The sequence below is a fragment of the Trachemys scripta genome, chromosome 2 (assembly GCF_013100865.1).
Source record: "Trachemys scripta elegans isolate TJP31775 chromosome 2, CAS_Tse_1.0, whole genome shotgun sequence".
NCBI classification, from domain to species: Eukaryota; Metazoa; Chordata; order Testudines; family Emydidae; genus Trachemys; species Trachemys scripta.
Window position 1 is genome coordinate 8,619,032 of NC_048299.1, and position 16,462 is coordinate 8,635,493.

The 16,462-nt window shown below is 58.2% G+C and overlaps 1 protein-coding gene across 2 annotated transcripts in view; it reads left to right on the top strand.

Moving 5' to 3' along the window:
• Positions 1-16,462, top strand: part of AGAP3 (ArfGAP with GTPase domain, ankyrin repeat and PH domain 3) — a gene marked incomplete at its 3' end in the record, with an annotated part of 133,175 nt that overhangs the window by 7,770 nt on the left and 108,943 nt on the right. Inside the window, 1 exon segment of one of the 2 annotated variants that reach the window (XM_034759861.1) lies at positions 5,930-6,874. Within the exon segment in view, the coding sequence (XP_034615752.1) occupies positions 6,073-6,874 (802 nt within the window). 2 annotated transcript variants of the gene reach the window in all.

Below are 16,462 nucleotides of genomic sequence, written 5' to 3' on the forward strand. Positions count from 1 at the left end.
TTATTCCTTGACTTTAGCAAAGTTTTTGATACGGTCTCCCACAGTATTCTTGCCAGCATGTTAAAGAAGTATGGGCTGGATGAATGGACTGTAAGGTGGATAGAAAGCTGGCTAGATCGTCAGGCTCAACAGGTAGTGATCAACGGCTCAGTGTCTAGTTGGCAGCCGGTTTCAAGCGGAGTGCGCCAAGGGTCGGTCCTGGGGCCGGTTTTGTTCAATATCTTCATTAATGATCTGGAGGATGGCGTGGACTGCACTCTCAGCAAGTTTGCAGAGGACACTAAACTGGGGGGAGAGGTAGATATACTGGAGGGTAGGGATAGGATACAGAGGGACCTAGACAAATTAGAGGATTGGGCCAAAAGAAATCTGATGAGGTTCAACAAAGACAAGTGCAGAGTCCTGCACTTAGGACGGAAGAATCCCATGCACTGCTACAGACTAGGGACCGAATGGCTAGGCAGCAGTTCTGCAGAAAAGGACCTAGGGGTCACAGTGGACGAGAAGCTGGATATGAGTCAACAGTGTCCCTTGTTGCCAAGAAGGCTAACGGCATTTTGGGCTGTATAAGTAGGGGCTTTGCCAGCAGATCGAGGGACGTGATCATTCCCATCTATTCGACATTGGTGAGGCCTCATCTGGAGTACTGTGTCCAGTTTTGGGCCCCACACTACAAGAAGAATGTGGAAAAATTGGAAAGAGTCCAGCGAAGGGCAACAAAAATGATTAGGGGTCTGGAGCACATGACTTATGAGGAGAGGCTGAGGGAACTGGGATTGTTTAGTCTGCAGAAGAGAAGAATGAGGGGGGATTTGATAGCTGCTTTCAACTACCTGAAAGGGGGTTCCAAAGAGGATGGATCTAGACTGTTCTCAGTGGTGGCAGATAACAGAACAAGGAGTAATAGTCTCAAGTTGCAGTGGGGGAGGTCTAGGTTGGATATTAGGAAACACTTTTTTACTAGAAGGGTGGTGAAGCACTGGAATGGGTTACCTAGGGAGGTGGTGGAATCTCCTTCCTTAGGAGGTTTTTAAGGTCAGGCTTGACAAAGCCCTGGCTGGGATGATTTAGTTGGGAATTGGTCCTGCTTTGGGCAGGGGGTTGGACTAGATACCTCCTGAGGTCCCTTCCAACCCTGATATTCTATGATTCTATGATCCATTCCCTGTCGCCCATTCCCAGCTTCTGGCAAACAGGCCAGGGACACCATCCCTGCCCATCCTGGCTAATAGCCATTGATGGACCTATCCTCCATGAACTTATCTAGTCCTTTCTTGAACCCTGTTATAGTCTTGGCCTTCACAATATCCTCTGGCAAGGAGTTCCACCGGTTGCCTGTACGTTGTGTGAAAAAATACTTCCTTTTGTTTATTTTAAACCTGCTGCCTATTAATTTCATTTGGTGACCCCTAGTGCTTGTGTTATGTGACAGGATAGATAACACTTCCCTAATCACTTTCTCCACACCAGCCATGATTGTACAGACCTCTGTCATATCCCCCCTCGGTCGTTCCTTTTCCAGCTGAGCAGCCCGGTCTGTTCACTCTCTCCGCAGAGGGAAGCTGGTCCATCCCCCCCACGTGGTTGTTGCCTGTCTCTGCCCCGGTTGTGGTTCTGACACACACGTGCCCTGCGCCCAGGAGTCAGGTCTGGAGCGCGTCCTACAGATGGAGGGGCCGGGGCGTGGGCTGCAGACCCAGGGGCCCCGGGGCATGGGCTGCAGACGGAGGGGCCGGGGCGTGGGCTGCAGACCCAGGGGCCCTGGGGCGTGGGCTGCAGATGGAGGGGCCGGGGCGCGTCCTGCAGACAGCGGGGCCGGGGAGGGGGCTGCAGATGGGGGGGCTGGGGCCCGGGGAGTGGGCTGCAGACAGCGGGGCCCGGGGAGTGGGCTGCAGACAGGGGGGCCGGGGAGGGGGCTGCAGACCCAGGGGCCCCAGGGAGCGGGCTGCAGACAGGGGGGCCGGGGAGGGGGCTGCAGACCCAGGGGCCCCAGGGAGCGGGCTGCAGACAGAGGGGCTGGGGAGGGGGCTGTAGCCAGAGGGGCCGGGGAGGGGGCTGCAGACAGGAGGGCCGGGGAGTGGGCTGCAGATAGGGGGGCTGGGGAGGGGGCTGCAGACAGAGGGGTTGGGGCGCATCCTGCAGACGGAGGGGCCGGGGGGGGGCTGGGGAGGGAGCTGCAGACGGAGGGGCCAGGGCATGTCCTGCAGACGGCCGGCCGGGGAGGGGGCTGCAGATAGGGGGGCTGGGGAGGGGGCTGCAGACAGAGGGGCCGGGGCATGTCCTGCAGACGGCCGGCCGGGGAGGGGGCTGCAGGGTCTCTGTGCGGCTGGGCCGGTTCGCCATCGAGTGGCTCTGCTGCCATCTGGTGGCTACTGCAGGCGTGTCACTGTAACCAGGCTGGGTGAGAGCAGGGGCGTGCACAGGAATTAAAATGTGGCTGCTTTTGGAGGGGCACAAAAGTGGGGGGCCAAGGCCCCCCCCCTGCCCAAGACCCTGACCCTGGCCAAGCCAGAAGCTGGAGCAGGCTGGGAGCTGCGGACCCTCCACCTGCCCAGGGAATAACTGTGTCACTAGGCAGTTTGGACTCTCAAGGGCAAGGTTTTCTAGGTATAAGCAAGAGACCCCCAGTGTTTTGCCAGAGTTAGCCCGAAGGGACACACAGAATTTGCTTATTATAGACACTCCTATTGCCTTTTGAAACCTAAGATTGTAACTCATTTGTGTGTTTGTGTTTCCTCGGTTTAACCTTGCAAATAACTCGTTTCCTTTTCCTAGTTAATAAATCCTAATTAATCCTGGTTAATTAACCTAGTTAATAAATCTTCAGATTGTTTACTATGGGACTGGCTACAAGCACTGTCTGTGGGGGAGCTCTAAGGTGCAGCTGCCCTGGGGAAGTGACTGGCCCCCTGGGCTGGGGAGTGACCTGAGTGTTGCTGTGATTTTTGGAGTAAGAGGCACCTCTCGCAAAGGCAGGTGTGCGTAGGCGGTGAGAGAGACGGGTGCCCCAGGGACTGTCTGACTCCATGGTCAGGCTGTTACCGAGCCTGAGGATTTCACACGGCTGGTGGATCTAAGTACAGAACTCCCAGCTTGTGTGCACTTTGTGCCCTGCCCCGAGGGTGGCACAGTGCTTTGGCCCCTGCAGGACAGCTTGGCATGTGCATTGCTGTGTGTTACTGCAGAGCCGGACCTGCGCAAGCAGCCAGTGCTCTGTGCAGCAACTTGGGAGCGGGGGCTCTACGAGGGGCTCAGACAATCTGAACGAAGCGGCAGCTGTGCCCCTCGGGGTGCTGCCATCCTCCCAGCCCTCCCTGCCCTCTCGCCTTGCTGCACGTAGCTCTGAGTGTTGTGCCTGGTCCTGCCCCGGCAGCTAGCCGTGTGCTGCGGGCACCGCTCGGGCAGCCATCACAGCGCCCCAGGAGTGCAGGCCACGGGCGGCTGCATGGGGCGGGAGCCTGGGAAGGACGGAGAGGTCAGAGTGGGCCATCAGCTGAACAGGAGTCCTGGGCCATGCTGAGGCACACGGGGCCAGTGTGAGCCGGGCTGTGTGCGCAGGAGCAGGGTGGGATTGGTACCTCTGCGCAGTCATGCGTCCAGCACAGCTGCGAGCTGGGGAAGGGCTGGCTCGGTGGTAGCCAGCGGGAAAGGATCTGGGGGTTCTAGTGGCTCACAAATGGAATATGACCCAACGTGATGTAGCTGTGAACATGGTTCCTGTCGTTCTGGGGCGTATTAACCAGAGTGTCGTGTGTACGACACGGGAGGTCATTGTCCTGCTCTGCTCAGCACGGGTGAGGCCCCAGCTGGAGTCCTGGGTCCAGTTCTGGGCACTGCGCTTCAGGAAAGATGTGCACAAACTGGAGAGTGGCCAGGGGAGAGCGACAAAATGATGGAAGGTTGAAAAACCGGACTCTGAGGGAAGGTGAAAAGACGGGGCGTTTAGTCTGGAGAACAGCGGTGGCGCGTGGGTGTAGCCGGGCCCATGGGAGGCCGTAGCCAGCGGCGGCGTGGGGGTGTAGCTGGGCCAGTGGGAGGCTGTAGCCAGCGGTGGCGCCGGGGTGTAGCTGGGCTCGTGGGAGGCTGTAGCCAGCGGGGGTGTAGCCGGGCCCGTGGGAGGCCGTAGCCAGCAGCGGGGCGGGGGCGTAGCTGGGCCTGTGGGAGGCCGTAGCCAGCAGCGGGGCGGGGGCGTAGCTGGGCCTGTGGGAGGCCGTAGCCAGCAGCGGGGCGGGGGCATAGCTGGGCCCGTGGGAGGCCGTAGCCAGCGGGGGCATAGCTGGGTCCGTGGGAGGCTGTTGCCAGCGGGGGTGTAGCCGGGCCCGTGGGAGGCCGTAGCCAGCAGCGGGGCTGGGGCGTAGCTGGGCCTGTGGGAGGCCGTAGCCAGCGGGGGTGTAGCTGGGCCCCTGGGAGGCTGTATCCAGCAGCGGGGCGGGGGCGTAGCTGGGCCTGTGGGAGGCCATATCCAGCAGCGGTGCGGGGGTGTAGCTGGGCCCGTGGGAGGCTGTAGTCCGGGCGGCGCGGGGACAGAGACGTGGAAAACTCGGAGATCTGCTGGTGTAATGCACTGGGTAGAAAGGGGAGTTGTTACTGATAAGCACCCAGCCGGGGCTGGGGGTTTCTGAGAACGGGTTGGACAAGCCCCGTCAGGGAGGGTCTCGGTAACAGTCGTCCCTGCCTGAGCGCAGGGGGCTGAACTTGGTGAGCTCTCGAGGTCCCTTCCAGCATGTGATCCCGTGGCTGGGGAGAGCCGTGCTGGAGCGCTGTCGGGGCTGGGCCCACATTTCAAAGGGGTGCTGAAGAAGGGGAGAGGGTGCAGAGCAGAGCCCCAGAAAGGATCTGAGGGCTGGAGCCAGGCCGGGAGAGGCACTCAGCCTCCGGAGGGGAGACTCGGTTAGCATGTGGGTACCGTCCTGTGGACACCAGCCGGGGGACAGGTAGCTGAGAGAGTCCGGACAGGACCGATGGCAGGATGTTAAAACCCAGCTAACTCAGGGATGTGTTGGGCCCAAACTTCCAAGTGAGGGAGGAACCCGTGGAGCGGTGGGGTCTCCGTACTTGGCTGTCTCCAGAGCCAGGCGGGTACCTGCTGGAAGATGCTTGGCCAGTCCGGGCTAAGTGGGTGAGATTCCCTCCCCTGTGCAGTGCAGGAGCTCAGACGAGACGACTGAAGGGTCCCTTCGGGCCCTGAACTCTGGGTGTCTGGGGGAGAGGGCGGCCAAGGCAGGACTTTGCAGCACTCCTGCCCCTGATTCCTCCAGGCTGCCGTCCCTGACTCATGCCCACCCTGGCTCGCCTGCCCTCACATCTCGAGCACCCACGGCTCCTCAGAGTACCGCAGAGCCCAGCCCAGGGATCCTAGCCATGGGTGCTGGGGGCGCCATTGCACTCTACTGTTTAAATGGGGGTTCATGCCCCCCACTTGTGAGGAACCCCCCTTGGTCTCTGACTGGAGCAGAGCACTTCCCTTGGCCAGCTGGATGGGCTTGGCCCCCCCACGTTCGCAGTCCCTGGTGTGCCCCTGGGTCCAGGCAGCCGGAGAGCAAGTGTCAAGGAGGCCCGGCGTGCGGGGAGGGGAAACTCAGCTGTTCAGATTGCCCTGCCGGTCGCCATGCTGCCAGCTGTGCCGGGACTCGTGTGGGAGGGAGTGCCGGCTCTGTGCCCTGCTCCTCCCTGGGTTCAGGGCAGGCTGGCCTGTGGCTCTAGGGAGGAGCCGCTGTGGCAGCGGGGGAGCTGTGCTGGTGCTGAGGGGTGGGACGGGGGCGGGCGCGGTCTCTGGCCTCCTGCCCTCTGCTCCCTTGGCAGCGGCTGGGGTGGGTGCGGGGCCGTGGCCCCTGGCCAGGGGAGGTCTGTGTGTGCAGGGCCTGGCTCCCGTTCCAGGGCAGGATCCAGCCCCGGAGTTTGTGGCACGCCGGCCGGCCGGGGGCCAGGTCTGGGCTTGCAGGCGCAGTGTGAGCGGAGGAGCTGAGCGAAGGTGCACGGAGCCGGAGCGCTGGGGCGGCTGACAGTCTGCGCTGCCCCGGCTGGGCCGGGGCGCGTCTGGGGCATGGGGCAGGGAGAGCCCAGCAGCTGACCATGGCTGAGGGCTGGCCGTGGAGCTCCCGGCCCGGGGCTGCGTGCCCCCGCAGGGCCGTGAGCATGTGCGAGTCGCTGGACCTGCGGGGCGACCCGGCGGTGCAGGCTGCCCTCACGGCCGCCCAGCAGCAGAAGAGACGGCCCAAGAGCCTGTGCTCGGTGGGCAATGGGCTAGGCCCTGGCGCCCTGCTGCTCCCAGCGCCCCCCGCCAGAGCCCGCAGCGGCTTGCTGGACTTCTTCAGGCTGCGGCCTCCCCGCCGGCGGGAGGAGGGGGGCCTGGCTCATGGGGCAGATGGGGCGCAGCGCCTGCGCCCAGCCAGCATGACCTGCCTGCCCTCGGGGCGGCAACCGCCCGCTGCCGAGGCCTCGGGCTTCCTGCGGGGCAGCTCCCTGTGGGGCAGTGGGCGCTGGAACATCTTCCGGGGCAGCGGCCGCAGCAGCGCCGGCCCCAGGAGGAACTTCAGCTCCCTGCGCAAGAGCTTCAGCTTCCGCCTGCGGCGCGGCCAGGAGCTGCGGCGCTCGGAGTCGGGGGGGCTGCTGCGCCCGCCGCGCCTCCGCACCAAGAGCGAGGGCGACGCCAGCTCCCTGCACACCTGCCCCAGTAAGCGGGACCTGCTGTACCCGGAGCTGGGGCGAGCCGGCGGGAAGCCGTGCTCAGGCTCCGGCCAGGCCGGCGGCCTCTGGAAACTCCTCACCAGCCGCTTCCGCAGGCGGGACCGGGGCAGCGCCGCTCCCCAGGAGCCCCCCCGAGGCGCCGAGCCCCTCCTTGTGGCCGTGGGGGGCAGCCCGCTGCGAGCATTGGGTAAGTGCTGCCCGCCTCCGGTGCCGTGGGGAGGAGCCTAGGCTGCTGGGGAGGGGCAGGTGGGCTGGGCAGCCGGGGAGAGACGCCCTGGGCCGGGGGGCAGCGACAGCCTGCCCCAGTGAGTGTGGGCTCAGGGGGGTGGAGAGAGCCGTCCCCAGTGAGAGCCCCGGCCTGTGGGGCTGTGGGAGGGGTGGTGAGAGCCGGCCCCAGTGAGGGCCCCAGGCCATGGTCACAGTTGCTGGGGGGTGACACATTTGGGCCCTTCTCTGCTCTGGGGCTGAAATGCTGGTTCCTGTAGCCCTGGTCTCATTGCCTGGCTCTGGCGCTGCCATAATGCGGATGGGTGAGAGCAGGGGGAGGGATTTTGGGGGGGGGGAGTGGCTGGATCCCACCTCCCAAGGGGAGTCTGCGGTGTGTCGTCACAGGTGCTGAACGAACAGCGGCTCGTTTGGTCCCCTGGGCGCTCTCCAGGCAGAGGTGTCCCACCATCCCGAGTGGTTCAGCAGGAGCGGGCAGGGCCATGTAGCTGTGGTGAGAACGGGGGGCGAAGGGCATGGAGCACAAGGCCATAGGGAGGTTCTCTGGCTCGCGTGCCGGTTGGTGGGCTCTAGCAGGTCTGGCCACACGTGCTGAATGAGGTTCCTGGGCAGCACGCGGGGCTGGGCCTGACACACCCAGCCTGTCTCGGAGCTTCCTTCCCCAAGAAAGTGCAGGAGCCGCTCTGGGCATCTCCCTGACAGGGTCTGCGCTGGCCCCCTCTCCCTGGCAGCGGCTGGCTCACCCCCAGGCCGCCGCTGGGCAGAGCTGTGGCAGGGTAGTGCCGTGGGCATGGGCGGACGAGGCCGTTCTCACAGCCTGCTTTTCCCTGGCCTGTTCTACGTGAGTCAGACTGGACGGTCACAGGGGTCCCTTCTGGCCCGGGAATCTGACACTCCCCCTCGTCGCCTGTGGAGCCCTGGCAATGAACGACCACAAGGTCTGTGTGGACAGAAGCAGGTGCTGTCACTCGCTGTCTGTCCCAGAGCTCGTGCCCCCTTGGGCCTGCTCCTTCCTCAGAGTCTAGGGTTCCTCTGGCCTGCTGGAGCCATGGCACGGAGCAGCCCCGGTGCTGACCCCGCCCAAGGCAGCTCTGACCCGGGTTTGGGCAAGAGGCTAGCAGTGACCTGCAGCCTCACGTGTGCCCAGCTGGGAGTGGGGGTGGGAGGGGCGCCCTGGCTGGGGTGGTGCTGGGCTAGGCGGAGGACAGGGGCTGCAGGGTGGCGCATGCTGGCAGGTGAGCAGAGGCGGGGGGTCTCACAGATGGGTCCCCAGCGGGTCGGGGCACCACGTTCGCCAGGCGCCTGCTCGGACCCAGGACTCCTCTGGTTTCCATCCTGCTCTTGGCTCAGAGCTGCTCTCTCCTGTCAGCGACTGACTGGGACCAGCCAGGGGGCCTCGGGCCATTTCTACTCCCTATGCTCTGGGCCTGGGAAGTGTCCCAAGAGGGAGCGGGCTAGAGCTGCCAAGCTGGGTGAGCAGCGAAGGGATGGCAGCATGGACTGGGTCAGGCAGTCACTGGGGCTCTTATCCTGGGGGGCCCCTGGTGCAGACGCCATCACCCCCTGTGCTTCTCTCAGGGGAGGGGCTGGCTGGGCTCTATCGGCACAGGCAAGCCCCAGTTCCCTGATGGTGCAGGTCTCCGGGCTCCCTGGGGCTGCATGCTGCCTCCTGGCATGTCCCCCGGCTGGAGCTGGTGGGTGCAGAGCTCAGTGCTGCTGGGCTCCGAGGCAGGAGGTTCCCAGGCTGCAGCGAGGCAGTGCTCATGGCTCAGGAATGTGGGTGCGTCCCAAACAGAGGAGGGTTTGGCCCCTTCCCTTGCAGCGGGGGACCTGTTACTACTTGCCAGCCGCCCCATGCAGAAGCTGCCTCCCAAACATGGCTGCGGCTTGGACCAGAGTGTGTGACTGGGGAGCCGTCTGCAGCGCCGAGGAACAGAGGATGAAGGAGGGAGCCCGTGAAACAACCCAGATCTCTCTGTTAATGAGATCACCCCTTTGTTGGTAACGGTGTCAGCACAAGGATTTAGACGTCTGTAAGTCACTTGTTTTGGTCCCATGTGACATCTGGATTAAACATAGAACGATATAAAATTAACCTGGCACGCGTTCGATGGATTAAAAACTGGCTCTCAGAATGTAGCTGGGAATCATCCTGCAGCGGGTCTGTTTCTAGGGGGTCCCTCCACTGTTGAGTGTTTTTATCAGTGACCTGGAAGAAAACATAAACTCCCCACTGCGGGTTTGCAGGTGACACACAGGGTGGGGTGGGGGAGTAAGGAAGAGGACAGGGCACTGGCAGAGTGATCGGGAGCACTTGCGAAACCAGGCACTAGTATCAATGTGCGTTTGAATACAGGCAATGTCAAGTCATACCTCTAGGAGTAACGGCTGTGGGCCATACGTGCAGGATGGGGGACCCTATCCTGGGAATCGGACTCTGACAAGGACTTGGGGATGGTACGCGTAGATAATCAGCTGAACATGAGTTTCCGGTGCGATGCTGTAGCTAGGGGCTAATGCAGTCCTAGGGACTCTCGGAGAGGAGAGGTGATTTTACCTCTGCCTGGCACTGGTGTGACCGCTGCTGGAATCCTGGGTCAGCAGTCCCAGAAGGCTGTTGATAAATTGCAGCGGGTTCAGAGAAGAGGCCCAGGAGATGGTGATAGTGCCAGACTCACGGAGCCCAGTCTGTTTCGCTAACGAAGAGAAGGTGATCACAGTCGGTAAGTACCGACGTGGAGACCCGAAAGGGCTGTTCAGTCGGTCAGACAGAGCTGGGCCCTGCGTGCTGGGAGGATGAATAGACTCCAGGTTGTGAGGCCGGAAGGTTTAGGCTGAGCTCCTGTGCAGGCCATAGGACTCCCCAGGATAATTCCGGTTGGAACTAGAGCTTAGCTTTACAAGACATCCAGTCTTGATTTAAACAGTGCCAGTAACGGAGAAACCACCACAGCCCTTGGTTAGCTGTGCAAAGCTGCCTGCCTGCTGTGACTCGCATGTGAGCACCCACCTCAGGGCAGGCTGGCAAGGAGCCGCGCACAAACCCACCCCGGCCGTGAGTTCTGTGCTTCGCGAGTGTGAACTCCTCAGGGACTGCAGCAGCCTGGCCATGGAGTCACCGACAGTCGCCTTGGTATCCAGTCTGCCTTAGCGCCCAGCAGAGCCTGCCTGTGATAGATGGACGGGTCCTCGCAATAGTCAGGTTACAGCCGGGTTAGTCTGTGTCAGTAAAAACAACGAGGAGCCTGGTGGGACCTTAGAGACGGGCATCTGATGAAGTGGGGTCTAGCCCACGAAAGCTTGTGCCCAAATAAATGTGTTAGTCTCTAAGGTGCCAAAAGGACTCCTCGTTGTTTTAGCAATATTCAGGTCGAAAGGGCCAGGTCAGTTATGCCTTAGCTCTTACATCAAAAAGACAAGGCAATCCTGTAAAAAACTAGCGACAGACATGTTAACGAGGTAAAGGAAACAAGTTATTTATGAGGTTAAAGCAGGTGAACGAACACACACACACATACACACAAATTTCAGTCTTAAGTTTCAAAAAGTAATAGAAGCGTCTAGAATCAGCAAGCCGTGTGTGACCTTTAGGGCTAGCCTAGGCTGAGCACGGGGGATCCCTTGTTTGTGCCTGGAATCTCCCTCCCCCCCCCGCCCCGTCTATGCAGCACAGAGATCCAGGAGTTTTTATTCCCCTCCTCCTGTGTGCTCTGAGCAGCAAACTCAGCTGACTGGAGGAGTCCCCTTGCACGACTCGTCCTCGTGGGATTGGGGGGGGAGGGCAAAACAACAAACGTCTTTTGTCCTTTTGTCCTCCCACAATTGTCGGACTGCTGTCGATGGCCGTTTCCTGTTGGGCAGGACGTAACGCCTCTGCTGGAGAGCAGCGCTGTGCGCTAGGTTAACACCTCCTGTCTGGTGACAGACACTGACACGGAGGCTCACAATACAACCGCTCATATAACACCTCACGACACGGGGTATGGCCGTTCTAATGGAGGTTAATGCCGGTCGCAGTTTACAAGCATTCCATACAGTCTGACCACTAGCCACGTTCTGTGATTCTGTTCTAACAATGCTAACACCCAGGTGAGCCAGCTGGAGCCCGGTTAGGTATCTGTCAGTGCTCTCAGTGAGACACAGGGTCCTTGGCAGGAGCTGGCACCTGGTCTGCCAGCGTCACAAGTTGTTCCACTGGTTCATTATCCTCACTTTCCAAAGATATACACGTTCTTTGCAGTCTGAATTCGGCTAGCTTCAGCTTCCAGCCGCTGGATCGGGTCAGACCTCCCTCTGCTAGACGGAACAGCCCATTGCCAGGTGTTTGTTCCGCATGTCAGTAGCTGTAACTGCGATCAGATCACCCAGAACCTACTCTTTGTTCAGCTAGAGAGTGAGCTCTTCGAGCGTGTCGTAAGGCAGGTTTTCCAATCCTTCTCTAAACCCTCTGCAACGTATCCACATCCTTCTTGCACTGCGGACAGCAGAACTGGACACCATATCCCAGCACCAGTGTCAGACACAAAGGTAAAATAACCTCTCTGCTGCTCCTCGAGATTCCCGCTCTTACTTCCTAGGATGGCATTAGCCCTTTTGGCCGCAGTGTAGCACGGGGGGTACTCTTGTTTAGCTGATTATCTGCCATGACCCCCAAGTCCCGATTCCCAGGCTAGAGTCCCCCATCCTGTAAGCATGGCCATCATTCTTTGTTCCTGGTTGTATTATTTTACACGGGCCAGATGGAAATGCATATTGTTTAGTTGCTCCCAGTTTACCAAGTGATCCAGATCAGGCTTTGGTCTGTATCCTGTCCTCTTCATCATTTACCGCTTCTCCAATCTTTGCTTACAAACTTGGGTCAGTGATGACAAACATGTTAAACAACAGGGCCAAGAACCGATCCCTGTGGAATCCCACTAGAAATACTACCACTCGATGATAATTCCCTGTTCACAGTTACATTTTGAGACCTGGTGGGTGAGGTGATATCTTTTATTGGACCAACTTCTGCTGGTGAGAGAGACGAGCTTTCAAGATTACCCAGAGCTCTTCTTCAGGTCTGTGTAGCTTGAAAGCTCGTCTCTCTCTCCAACAGAAGTTGGTCCAATAAACAATATCACCTCACCCCCCTGGTCTCTCCAATATCCTGAGACCAACTCAGCTACAACAACACTACATGTGACATTTGGAGACTTATCAGTCAGTCCGCTTTTAATCCATTGAATGGGCACCAGGTTAATCCTTCATTTGTTCTAGTTTCTTGAAGTGTTATGCGGGATCAAGTCAAACGTCTTCTAGAAGTCCAAGTCTATTACATCAATGCTATTTTTATTGGTCAAACTGGTAATCTCATTAAAAGAAGATAACTGGTTAGTTTGACAGGCTCCATTTTTCATAAACTGGTGTTGATTGACATTAATTACATTACCCTCCTTTAATCCTTTATTGATTGAGTCCCAGGTCAGCCACTCCATTATTTTGCCCAGGATCAGTGCAGACTGATAGATTTACAATTACCTGGATCATCCCATTTACCCTTTTTAAATATTGGCACATCAGTAGCTTTCTTGTAATCCTCTGGAACTTCCCCAATGTTCCAAGACTTACTGAAAATCAACATTAATGGTCCAGCGAGCCCCTCAGACAGTTCTTTTAAAACTCTTGGGTGCAAGTTATCTGGACCTATTGATTTAAAAATTATTAACTTTAGTAGCTGCTATTTAACCTCCTCCTGTAGTATCCTCCTGATGTCATCGTCATCATTGCTGTGCTAGGATTACATCCTCTGTTTTGCCCCAAATACAGAACAGAAATATGTATTGAACACTTCAGCCTTTTCTACATTATTGATAATTCTACCATTTCCATCTAGTAATGGACCATTGTTAGGGTTCTTTTTGTTCGTAATATACTGAAAAAACACCTTCTTCTGCCCAGAGATTCCTCCTTGTATCCTTTTGCTTCCCTTATCACTTTTTACAAGTCCGATCTTCTGATTTATATTCATTAATATACTCTTCCTCTTGCTTCCATTTGTTATCTGTTGTTTTTTTTATTTTTTGTTGCCTTTTGCTTCCCTTCTGAACTGAGTTGTCATTTTAGCTAGTGCAGCCTTCCCTTTTGATTGTGGACTTGTGGCTTTTGGGGCATGTAGCAAAATGTTCTTAAATAAATAATTCCAAATGGTCATTTATATTTTCAGTTTGAATTCTTCCTCCGAGGTGAGGTGGCTGATAATTGTTTTCAGCTTTGTGAAATTGGCCTTTGAAAGCCCCAAGTATATAGATTGATATATACTGATAGATCTACAATTACCTGGGTTGTCCCATGTATATTACTGATCTGGACTTTAGTTTGTTTGCACATAACAAACTTGATTAAGAACCACTCACTTTTAGTTCTGTGACCGGCTCCTCGCTTCTGTCAGGATAGGTGCAATATAGAACCCCCCGATGCTGGATCTCACCCTTTTAGAGTCGGACCTTCGGGAAGCTTGGCTGTGTGAAATAGAAGGATTTGCTGGGACGAGAGTGCTTTCCACAGCTAATGGGAAGTGGCTGGGAGAAGAGGAAGATTTTTCACCTTACTCACGCACAGTGAAATCATGAAATGCTCCCATGCACCATCTCTTACGCATGTCACACTGGCCTGCCAAGGGAAACGTTAACATTAGCTGGAGAGCATTGAGCAGGAGAAGGGAGATATGGTGCCTTTCACATACAGCATTGGGAGAGACTGTTACGATGTCCGGTGCTGTGTCCGCACTTCAAAAGAGATGCGGACAAATTGGAGAGGGGTCAGAAAAGAGCCACAAGAATGATCTGAGGTCTGGGAACCTGTCTTCGAGTGAGACCCCGAAGGAGCTCGATCGACCTGGCTTTACTAGAGAAGATTACGGATGACTGGGCCATGGTGTATAAAGCCTCCCTATGGAGGAGATGGCTGAGAGCAGATGTCTCTCTAACCTGGCAGACAAAGGCAGCATGAGAACCGGTGGCACGACAGTTTTAGGCTCCGATTTCTGGTAGTGAGGGTAACTCACCATGGGAGCAGATCGAAGTGGGGATTTCCCATGATGTTTCCATGAAGGACACTCACCTGGCCAGGGATCCTGGTTACAAATCCACTCCTGAGGCAGTGTAGAAGACACCAGGTGTGCACATCAGCTACCGGTGCTGTCTGGTTGGTGTGGCGGGGTCCTTAAAGAACGGGCTGACACTGACCCATATCAACAAATGCCAGGGTTGCAGAGCGGGGCGTGTTCTGGAGCATGCGAGGGAAGAGACGCACCGCTGAGGTGCCTGGCTTTGCAGCGTGCCTGACTCGCTGGACCGCTGTGGGATCCTGCCTCCAAGGTGGGAATTCTCCTCCCTTCTGGTTCACCTGGCTGCGCTCAGTTGTCACTTTTGTGGGTGGCCCTTGGCGTGGTGAGGGGAGTTTGGCGCAGCTTCCAGGAGGAAGGTGTAGTTGTCCCAGGCATCTGTGACTGCTCAACCACAGGAACCAAGTCCCCAGCCCGATGCGGCAACACAGTGAAACATCTGCTGCATCCCCTGGTGCGATGCTGCACCCAGCCCTTATGAGGAAGCAGAGTCCTGCTCGGGGAGCGGTGTCCTGCTGCCTCTCCCCGTGGTGCGGGGGAGCCAGGCTCCCCCCGATGCCCTGGTGTCCTGCTGCCCCTCCCCGTGGTGCCGGGGAGCCGGGCTCCCCCCGACACCCTGGTGTCCTGCTGCCTCGCCCCGTGGTGCGGGGGAGCCGAGCTCCCCCCGACACTCCGGTGTCCTGCTGCCCCTCCCCCTGGTGCTGGGGAGCTGGGCTCCCCCCAACGCTTGGCTGCTTTGGAGCTGGGCTCAGTTGGCGCTCTGGGGACACAGCAGGTTTGCTCAGCCTCTGGCCTAGTTTTAGGGGTGGGATTTCAGTGCCCGGAGGTTCAATGTGCTGATTAGTCTCTGAGTGACTCTGGAGTTAGGTAATTATTAAGTGCCCTCCTTTGGCAGGGCTGCCAGTCCGGGTCTGTGTGGGGAGGAGATGCCTGCGCACAGCAATTGGCCGGCTGAGCAGCACCCGCTGCCACTGCTAGCTGCCGGAAGGTCGCCAGTCCGAGGAGCAGTCTGGGCCGTGCAGCCTGCGTCCTCTCCCCCCGCCCCCCCCACTCCCCGTGCTGCGTGGCTGCACGGAGCTTCCAGACAGCGCTCGGGGGCTGTTGTGTATGGTAGAGGCAGACGGAGCCGTCTGGTGTCCTGTGCACACGGGCCAGAGCTACTTCTGTTGGGTAAATTTCAGTGGAATACCGAGGCCCGAACTCCCGTGTTGCCATGCCCCTGCCCCTGTCCCTGTCCAGCACTGCCCAGCGCAATGGTTCAGGGCTTGGAGTGCGGAGACCTTGGCCTGCTTGGCCCCGTGGTGATCTCTGTAACCGGCTAGCGAAGAACATGCAGGAAAACAGCTACAGCTTATGAACGGCAGAACATTGAGTGAGGCGCGTAAGGAACCATGTCCCGTATTGCCTTTCCCGGGGAGCTGCGAAGGAGCTCTCCCTCCCTGTGTGACGGTCGCTCAGACGATGTTAAAGATGGCGATAACTGTCCCTTTGGGGGAGAAAAGAAGTTAGCTGGGCTGGGCTGCTGCTGGTAAAGCCCAGTCCTGCTTCCTTTAAGCCAAACACTCACAGAAGGGAGCAGGAAGGAACAGCAAAGACAGAAAATGCAGCGTTTGTCTCTGGTGCCGACTGTCACTTGCAGCCTTGCTGCTGGAGCAGACCCAGCATGGTCGGATCTGACACCTGGGAGCCTGTGTCCGCATCGGCTCTTTTCGGGCCTGGCTTTCAGCTCCCTCTGGTCACAGGCTCGGCAGTGCTGCAGAAGAGACAGCATTGGCCAGCAAAGCCAGATTATTACACAGAAGGCAAAACGAGAGGGCCAGGAAGGAAGAAACACCGGGGGAGGGAACGGACGTGGGGCAGGAACCCACGTCTCACATGGTGTTTGGGATTTAGCCACAGACGGTGGAGGTGGCGCTGTCACCTGGGTCCCTCTCTCTGGCCTGGTCTGGTCAGGAAGTCTCCCAGGATCTGGACAGGGGAAGCAGCCCTGGGTGAAGCTGGCTTCTTTGACTCCACTGTCTCAGCCATTTGGACTCCCCTTCCGGCCCTGCCCAGCAGAATCTCCATCGGAAGGTGCCACCAGGGGATGATGGAGGAACAGCCCAGCCCTCATTAGTTTGTTCTCCAGTTAGGTCTGACTTCCAGCGCACCCACTGTGCGCCGTTAACTTTGGGTTCCATTCTCCTGGGCTTACCAGCTATGTCTTAACACAGCCCTTGGGTCCGAGCAAGTGCTCGTCGTGTCTGATTTCCCGACTTTTCCCAGCCCTGTTCTGTGACGGCGGAGATGGGCTTCTGTTATGGAGCGCAGACCTCTGCCCAGAGCCCCCTCTGCAGGGGCGGCAATTCCTTATCCTTCCTGCGACTCCACCGGGGCTCAGGTCGGTTACCCAGGGGTTAGTTCCTCGCCGCTACACATCGGCATCTTGTTTCAAGTTTGAACTTTGCT